Raw genomic sequence first — 10,037 nt, 5'->3', positions numbered from 1 at the left:
ATATAATATATACCTTTAAGACACCTCTTAAAATACTTCCACCTGCAACACCACCTTTTAAATCTTTAACTTCACACCCAGGTTTATTCACATCAAATGAACGAATTACTTTAAATCAAAAAAAGTTATTTAGTTTTATTTCATTTCTAAATATTGTTTAATAAATTATAATTTCACTACCTATTAATCTTGGTTCTGATGTAAAATCTCTTATTGGAACAGGAATCTTTTTAACAATATATTCACATATAACCTCAATATTATACTTTAATTGAGCAGATATTGGTATTACTGGTGCTCCTTCAGCAACAGTTCCTATAAAATTGTAATTTTATTAAATATATCAATATTATGTAATTACCTATCTTACAGTAGAGCATCGATTATCTGAATCAATTGAGGACTGGGGTTGTTCGGAAAATTGATTTTTCAGATAATCAATTATGTACGAAAAAATATATTAACCTATCCCATGTAAAAATTCATTCAAATCCTGGCATGTCCTTAAGTACCTCTCATGATTCTGCCAGTCTGCCAGCTAAAACACGCACATCAACCAAAATAATATTGGAGTGGCCCAAGACATAGCCAAAGATTGCAGCACCATGGCACTAGCAGAAATTTAAATTTGCTGACTGGAAAGCTTTCGGTTAATTGATGTTTCGATTGATCAATATTCGGATAATCGATGCTCTACTGTATTTCTAATTGGTTAATATAATTCCTTATACACAATACAAAACTAAAATAATTTGTTTTTGTAAATATATAAATAATTCAATTTCATAATGTCAAACCAATCTATATAAATAAAAATGTAAATGTTCATTTGTTCAAAATCTTAAATCTCTGATTGCTTAGAAATTTTGACACAATGTTGCATTCAAATATGCGCGTGTTTTTATATTATATAGATGCTGAAATTCCCCCATGGAGAAAGTGACAAAATTAAGGCTTACTGTGAAGAACTGATCTTCTATTATACTATTTTAGATGTGTTTTTTTTTGCGTTTTAACAGGGTATGTCAAGAGAATGTACACTAAGAAGGAATTTTTCTAATTTTTCCTGAGGGAAGTGTTATACATTTATAATAGAACATTTTGAGCCACAGGAATGCATGGCCAGGTACAGCTAGTAAATAAATAGATAAACGCATTCCAATCAACGTTCATGGTATAAATATGAAAAATAAAATACATTTCAAAAATACACTGTCAAAAGTTACAAAATTACAAAAGTAAATAGCATATTTCTTGCAACTGTATTTTTTCTAATCATGAAGATAAAAATTCCTAAATCCTTAATTACAAAATAATTGAATTCTTGATATAAAAATTACAGAAAATATACTTTTAAAATTTGTGCTGTCATAAAAAGTAATCAAAATAAATTTTGTTTAAAATTTCTAGAGCCTCTTTTGAGTACTGTGCATCATCCCATCATTTGAGAAACAAACTATATTACGCTATATTTCCTAGTCTTTGCCAATAAAGTATTTTTTTAAATATTTTGCCTCAAATAATGTAGAACCTTGGTTAAACAGATATCAGTTAACTGGACTCAACTGTGGTTAGTTTGAAATAAATTTATATTTATGATAAAATATCATATTAAAAATATTGTTTCTGAATAATGATCTTAATCTGAAAAACATTATTTTAATATACAAATTATTTTTTAATTAAGATTAAAGATTGAGATGTTATAATTTATATAAAAAAATATAAATAAAATTGTTCATGCCATTTACATAATTGCAGTTTTTGGAAATCCTATTTAGATTAATGTTGTTTAGTCATATTCCTGAGTTTTAGTTTTAGTCATTATATGTGTAGTTTTAGTTTTGGTAAACTAAAACTACACATATAATGACTATGCTACTTAACACTAATCTTTCTATCTCTTACTTAATAAATAAAAGTTTTCCTACTCGACTATGTTCCTGTTTATAAATCATTGCTTCAGAATTCTCATTCCTTTTCTCAATATACTAACTGCAATATTAGATTTAATATTATCTCAGTTAAAAATAGCTTTCTTACTTTTTCATAAGTAATAATTTGTATTTTAATTATATTTCAAATCAGAAAATGTCATTTTATAATGATTTAATGTATCATATAATAAACATTCAAACTTTACACTAATTACATATTTTAAATCTGTTAAATTATATTAAGTAATTGACTATTTGTTATGTCAATTACAAAAACTAATGATTTACAATATCAATTTTATTGAATTTCAGTAATACTTGATTAATTAATCCAATTCTTCTCTCGACCATCAAGTTTACATCCTATCCACACTAAAAACTTTAAGTAGGATTAACAGTTAAGTGTATTTAAAAATGTTTTTAACCATAACTCAAATAAAAGGTTCATCACTGTAAGTAAAAACTGTTTTTTTGGATTGTCACTGGCGATTAAAACAACAGATTCTTGGAGACAAATTTTTGTATTCTTCAATATACTTTTAATGAATTAAAATCATTTTCCCTTATAACAAAATGGTGTTATCAGAGAAATTCTAAAACTGAATTATTTTTAATTATGTAAATAGCATCATTTTATTTACAATTCATTTCTATATAATTTTATTAATTACATATGCTATAATATATCTGTTTTATACAGCATTATACAATCTATATATATAAAATTGCTTGTCCTGACTGACTGAATGACTCACTGATTCATCATCGCCCAGAGCAAACCGCTGGACCTAAAGAGCAGAAATTTGGTACACAGTTAAGGTTTGTCATAAAAACGCACACTAAGAAGGGATTTTTCGAAATTCCCAAGTGGGGGGGAGAGGGAGAGCATTAAAGCTTAACCGGAAGAACAGCTTCTACTGTACTATTTTAGATGCGATTTTTTGTTTTTATCTGCGTTTTAGTAGGGTAAGCCATGAAAACATACACTAAGAAGGGATTTTTCGAAATACCCCCTCAGGGGGAGAGAGAAAGGATTAAGAATTAACGGGAAGAACGGCTTCTACTGTACTATTTTAGATGCGATTTTTTGTTTTTATCTGCGTTTTAGTAGGGTAAGTCATGGCAATGCACACTAAGAAGGGATTTTTCTAAATTCCCCCACGGGGGAGTGGGAGAGCATTAAGGCTTAACCGGAAGAACAGCTTCTACTGTACTATTTTAGATGCAATTTTTTGTTTTCAACTACATTTAGTCTTCATTGAGTACTTAGATGTATTAAATTGATAACATTTCAGACATTGTTATAAATATTTTTATCTATTTCGATTTTAAAAATGCTCGGACCGTTTTAAATTCGAATTTGTTATTGCATATTGGTTCGATTATAGAACGATTGTAAACGCTCCAGAAAATTGATCAAATTGAAAATAGTTTGTTTGATTCTCGGCAATTCTCTTCAGTGGTAGGTGTTATATAGACCTAACAATTACTATGGTTATTGAAATATTGAATGTAAATGGGGTTTGCCTGCAAAACTTCCGCGGACGAAGTCGCGGGTAACAGCTAGTTACTAATAAAAATAGTTTAATTACAACTTTGTCATTCTATATTTATCATACAGAAAAGTTTCTACTACATACATTGCAATAAATTTATTATTTCATAATATATACAAAACAGACAGAATTGAAATGTTCTTAATTATATTAATTTTCAATGTTTTTTAATGGCTTTGACACCAAAACTTATTTGCATTCTATTCAACTACTCAAACAGAGAAAATTATATAAATTATTATACATCAACCAACGCCGAATATTATCGAGCTAGAAACCGCTACAATACTAATAATTTAATAGACAATTTGGCATTGGAGTTAGGCGTTAGGCACTATCTCTTGATAAATTTAATAATTATAATTTAATTAAATTTAAATAATAATTTTAGAATTATGGGAAGAAAAGAATCAGCCCAAAGCAGGACTTGAACCCACAACTCCTGCTTACCATGCAGATGTGTTGCCAATTACACTAACCAGACCTTTGGTCCGATCTCCTCTTCCAGCATATATAAGCTAACAATATAACCATCGATGGTTAAAAGAATCAGCCCAAAGTGGGTTCTATTAAATTATTAGTATTATAGCCGTTTCTAGCCTGATAATATTCAGCTTTGGTTGATGTATAGCTTTAAACATATCGGGTGTAGTAAGGATGTTTGATTATTTATATAAATTACAATAATTAGTTTAATTTATTTTTAATTGTTAAATTCAAAACAAAATAGTGGTTAATCTTTAATCAAAATTGTGTAATATCTTTATAATTAATTAGCCATATTGTAGCAAAATTAAAATTCAGTGGTTTCATAAAGCATAATATAAAAATCTTATAAATTAAAAATTTTTGCTCATTTGTTATATAAATTCTTCAAAAATGTTTTTAGAATATTTTTAAATTAATAAAATGTTTAAAAAAGTATACTTTTTTAACCTAAATTTTGAAAATCCAGTTAAAATTTGATATAAATATATACATAAAAATGATGTTAACAAAATTTAAGAAATACACCCAAATATAATTAATTGTAACTTTTCACATAAAAATTGTAAATATGCTATATATAAAATATGGAAACTTCTATATTGTATTTTCTATTTCTGTATATTTTCAAACAGAAAAACTGTTATTTATATGGATAACTTGTGATAATTTACCAATTCTAGATAGAGGACAAACTGAAATATTCTGTTATATTACTTTTTAATATATTTTTTTAGTTTCTACACCACTTTATTTAAATATAATATCATAATTAAAAAATAACCATTTTTATTGTTGTTGATTAAATATTTAAAAACATACCTTGAACAAATTTTAATATTTGTTGATATTGTTCTTTTGCTTGTGATTCCTTTACAAGATCAATTTTATTTTGTAAAATTAAAATATGTTTCAATTTCATAATTTCTATTGCTGCTAAATGCTCTGAGGTTTGAGGTTGTGGACAAGATTCATTTCCAGCTAAAATATTTAAAATTAATTAGTTAATAATGTCTAAAAAGTAAACTCAAATATAAAATTTTAGAAAACAAAACTGATTAGTCTCATTACATATACTGTATAAAACTTAGATTTTTAAGTTAATGATAATTTTAAGATTATAGAATAAAACTAGAATAGTGCAATTTAAAAAGAAACTTTACTGAAGGCATATAAATGATTGAAAAACAAAAAGTTAAATACAGAAGCATCTTAGGGTACATCCTAAGTGGCAGCGTCCAGCAACTGCAGGCGTGAACACACTTCCAAGCAGAGCAAACAAAGTGGTTCAAGCAAATGTGTGTGTCCAGAGCAACTGCATTCAGTGACCACCAGATGACATATCTACACATGCATGCAGGAAGCAGCTACCAAGCAAGTTTGATCGGCACTTCCACTGCTTATGCTTCCAAAGAAGAAAATGACTTTGTAGATGAATTAAAACAGAATGACAAATAAATTGTGTATATATGTTGTATGTACTTTAATTAATAATCTTTTATGTAATTTAATAATTTCTAATTTTGTAAATGTAACGTTTTAAAAATAAAACTTTTTTTACTTATTATCCTATGAAGATTCTTTATATTTATTGTGTATCTAGTTAGTGATAACAATTACTTGCCAAATTTACTGTTTTAATGCTTGTCATATTTTCTGTAGCAAGCATTCGATGAAGTAGTCTTGCCACTATTTTATAAACAACATGCATCCACTCTGGGCAGAAATTGCTTGCAAGTTGGACGTGCATACAAAGATTCTTTCCGCTCGTGGTTTCTGGATGCTGCCACGTAGGACAGTAGCGTAGTGTAGTGGGGGCGGGCGTCACTTTTTAGGGGGCGGCAAAATTATGTTTTAGGGGGTGGTAAAATTTCACAATAAATAATAATAATATCTTGTAAGAATTTGAACCATTTTATTTCATATTTTCATTCACCTACGACTCAAACCGATTGAAATGAGCACGGAATAGTGTCACCATCCATCCAGATAGTCCAGGAATCAACGCGCCGTCCGGGGATATTGTGTGCAACCTGTTGACCTTATTTTTTTTTTTTGTTTTTGCTTGTATGATTTATTCGTGTATATATATATATATATAAAAGTTGAGTTTGAAAGATAAGAACAACTAAGGGTACATCCTACGTCAGTGGCATAGCGTGGGTGTCAGCTGCCCGGGGCAGAGGAAAATTTTGCCCCCTTCCCATTCCATTTAGGTATCTCAATTTAAAAGACCAAAATTCAGTTTCGTCACAGAATAAGTAACGAAAAATTCCGTGTTGCCACCTTATTAAAATCTTTGACCCGGATGGCAGGTGAGGTTTGTTCGAATAGAAGTTCCTGACGCATGCGAACGCAAGTAACCTATCTGTATTGGATATTGGAGGTGTGTATATATATATATATACACACACAAATAAATCGAATATATATATACACACCTCCAATATCCAATACAGATAGGTTACTTGCGTTCGCATGCGTCAGGAACTTCTATTCGAACAAACCTCACCTGCCATCCGGGTCAAAGATTTTAATAAGGTGGCAACACGGAATTTTTCGTTACTTATTCTGTGACGAAACTGAATTTTGGTCTTTTAAATTGAGATACCTAAATGGGAAGGGGGCAAAATTTTCCTCTGCCCCGGGCAGCTGACACCCATGCTATGCCACTGACGTAGGATGTACCCTTAGTTGTTCTTATCTTTCAAACTCAACTTTATACATGCTAACAAAAATATGTTAAACTGAACATAGTTGCAACAGAGACAAGTGACCAAAATGAATCAATTGATAGATATAAATGTAATAATATAATGTACAAGATATTATGCAAAATGTTAAATAATTACACATAAGAAAGTAATAAATAACTTATTAACAAAAGAAATACAAATAATTAGATAGTCATAAATGGGAACAAATTGTTTTAATTTGTGACAATCTAACTTATATTTGTTAAATTTCCAAATCCTTTTCATATAAAAAAAATTTAATTACTTAAAACTCCTACAATAACAAACAGCAAAATAAAATGAAATCTCTAAAAATAAATTCAAAAAAATTTGACATTTAAATGCTTTGACAGTCAAACTGTTAAGGCAATTAAAATGTCAGCCTAGCACTCTGGGGAGCTGGGATAAAATCCAAATAATCAAAAAACCCAAAAAAATTTTTCAAAAGTGGTGTGTCCCAGATATGTCAAACCCCATTCTTCACAACCCAGCTTATCCTAACACAGGTTTGGCCAAATCCATGATGGATATGATTATAAGGTTCCCTATTACGGGACAGAAATATTTTTCCTATTTTCTACTCATTATGCCCACAGGACAAGAAGAATAAAAAAAAACTAAAATAACTTTGTATTTATAGTTTTTCTGAGTTTTATTATTTATATTCTTCCATTAAAGCATTGCTTTTGACTTCATTTTATTAGTGGAATACTTCTTTACTTTTCTTGAGTAATACATTTTTTTTTTCCACAGTCATATAAAGATGTCAATATCAATAAAAAGTATGATTCTTTTTTAATGAAATGATCATAATTGGTATGAAGACTTGTATGTTAGATAATTTGAAACATTTCTCAAAAAAATTTTTTTAAATAATCAAAATTACAATTTAAAAAATGATTAATATGATAATGATGATAAAAAATTTGATCTATTTTAGAAAACCAAATATAAAGAAATCTTAATGTTTAATTATTATTATTATTTTTTTATAATTTAAATAGTTATACTCAGTTGATACTAGGGTTTCTCATTTCCCGGTCTTTTGCTTGTCCCGGGATCCCGGGATAAAAGTGAACTGTTTCCCGGGATAGAATTAATTATTTTTAAGGTATACAAAATATCTTAAAATCAAATGATATAATTATTTTCCATTTTTTAAAGTAATTTTAAAGTTCTGTAACCTCCAAAATCATATTAATAATGCTGTGTAAGGTCTATAGGCCTATAATAAAAATTACCTTTAAATAACGTAGAAATTTTCACAAATAGAAAAAAATTAATTAAAGTTTGCTGGAAACTGCATACAACAACAACAAAAAAAAAGTTTTGAATTGAGTTAAAAATTAAAAAAAATGAACTTCTAATTTAGAAGGTAATTTTCGTTTTTTAAATAAAATATAATACAAAATATTGCAAACTTTTATAAGATTTTAAAAAGCAAAGATGGTCAATACTCCGATAACTCACTCTAATTCTTATTTTAGTAATGAAAAGTCTTGCCACCGAGAATGCCCTTTCCGATTCAATTGATGTGATTGGAATAGTGTTTAATGCATTTAAGAGAAGACAGATATTATGTGTTTTTTCACCTGTAGCCTGGAAGCTTTCGAGTTCGTTTTCGAGATTGTAGTACTTCTTTCGCTCTCTAGTATTCTTGATTTGTCTACCTTGGCTGCTTTAATAGCGGCATCAAGCTTAGAGCTCGATAATTCGGCAATTCATTTGGCTTTAATAATCAGGTTTATGAAGAAAAACTTCATACTTGCAGACTTTGTACTCGTTTGTATCCTTGCCCAATTTGCACAATCTGGCGTCAGGCATTTATTGAAGCTACTGGGCATGGTTAAAACTCAAGACAGCGTAAGCACAATTATTCCAGATATTACAGGTTCCGACAAGTAAAGAATTTTTATAGTCATGCCACAAATAAGCTATATATTGATTATTGACCATTTGTGACATGCTATAACGAGCAAAAATTTAAAAAAACTAATAGGTAGGTTTAAAATTAATAAATACAAATGTATTCTGGCAGTGAATGAGTTAATTATGCTTTCTATTTGCAAAATTCCTCAACCTTAATACAAAATAAGAAAAAAAGTGAATTTTTAAGAAATTTGCGGGATTTCCCAGGATAAGAAAAATTTCCCGGAAAAAACAACCGGGATCCCGTTTGAGAAACCCTAGTTGATACCAATGGCTGTGTACTACAACTGGACCAGAGTCAAAGCATAGTAACCAAAACAAGACACATTAAATAAGTGTGTCAGTGTGTGTGTCTGTATTCAGGAATTTCCTAACAATATGACATGTTTATTGGGTTACACTCGGTTGACACCGGTACTATACCGGACCAGAGTCAAGGCATAGCAACCAAAACAAAACTAAAATTAAATAAGTATAGCAGTGTCTGTATTCAGGAATTTCCTAACAATGTGGCATGTATTCAATATAGAATACATAATACCTTCTGTAGTGTGATGTATGTATTTCTATTCAATTGTAATGTTCCCAGGCTTTTGTGTAGTGTGTGTGGTATCACACCTGTTGTGATGTTCATGTTTTGTGTGTGTGTTTTGATTTTCTTGAAAATGTTTTTGAGTTGTTTCTTTAATTTGGGTGTTATGTTGTTTTTAGTGTATTGTGTCAGCCTGCCTAATTGCTGTCTAATGTCATTTATTTGTGTTTCTATTCTTCTCTTCCAGGCAGGCTTGTGAAAGAATTGTGTTTTGTATGTGTTTGTCTGTGATTGTATTTTCAGTCCATGATGTGTTACTACTGTGACTGCCCCAGCATAAACTAATGTATGAATGTCTGAGTGTAGAAATTGAATGGATGTAGTTTGGTAGTGAGTGTTTACATAATTTAGTGTTTTTCCTACTACCTTTGACGTGTTGATTTTCAGTATTCGTGGTCTTTGTGTGGGATCTGTGCATGTATATTTAGTGAGTGTTTCCTGAAATATAAGTGAGAGCGTATTAACTAATTCTATGTCAATGTTATCAGTGATGGATGAGGAAGTGTCTGTAGTATCATTAATGGTAGTTGTTGTATGTGTGCTATTATCAATGCTTGTTGCTAGATTATCCTGACAGGTTACGTGATCTTCATTAATAATGTTAAATGTTTCTGTCTGTTGATGTATTTCATCAACAACCTGTTGTTTGATAAGTTCAAGTGTTGGTTGTGTGATAAGGTTGTTGTGTATAATTGTTCTTTTTTGATCAACAACCCTTTGTTTGGTGACAGTGAGGTGAGGATATTGTTGTGTGAATCTATGGTGTAGTTGTTGTCTGTATGCTGTCATGTTTGTTTCGAGT

At 29.4% G+C, this 10,037-nt stretch overlaps 1 protein-coding gene across 1 annotated transcript in view; it reads right to left on the bottom strand.

Annotated features, from left to right (window-relative positions):
* Positions 1-9: 9 nt before the first annotated feature.
* LOC111619762 (eukaryotic translation initiation factor 2 subunit 3, Y-linked-like) overlaps positions 10-10,037 on the bottom strand; it is a gene marked incomplete at its 3' end in the record, with an annotated part of 31,311 nt that continues 21,283 nt past the window's right edge. Inside the window, exons 6-8 of the mRNA XM_023361581.1 lie at positions 4,802-4,966; positions 181-315; positions 10-108 (exon numbers count right to left, since the gene is read on the bottom strand). Coding sequence (XP_023217349.1) covers positions 10-108; positions 181-315; positions 4,802-4,966 — 399 coding nt within the window. The remainder of the gene's footprint in view (positions 109-180; positions 316-4,801; positions 4,967-10,037) is intronic.

Source organism: Centruroides sculpturatus, unplaced genomic scaffold (genome assembly GCF_000671375.1).
Source record: "Centruroides sculpturatus isolate CEXI.00-Female unplaced genomic scaffold, Cexi_2.0 scaffold88, whole genome shotgun sequence".
In the NCBI taxonomy this organism is placed as follows: domain Eukaryota; kingdom Metazoa; phylum Arthropoda; class Arachnida; order Scorpiones; family Buthidae; genus Centruroides; species Centruroides sculpturatus.
Note: the sequence above shows the minus strand (reverse complement) of the source record. Positions and strands in the feature narration are given on the sequence as shown.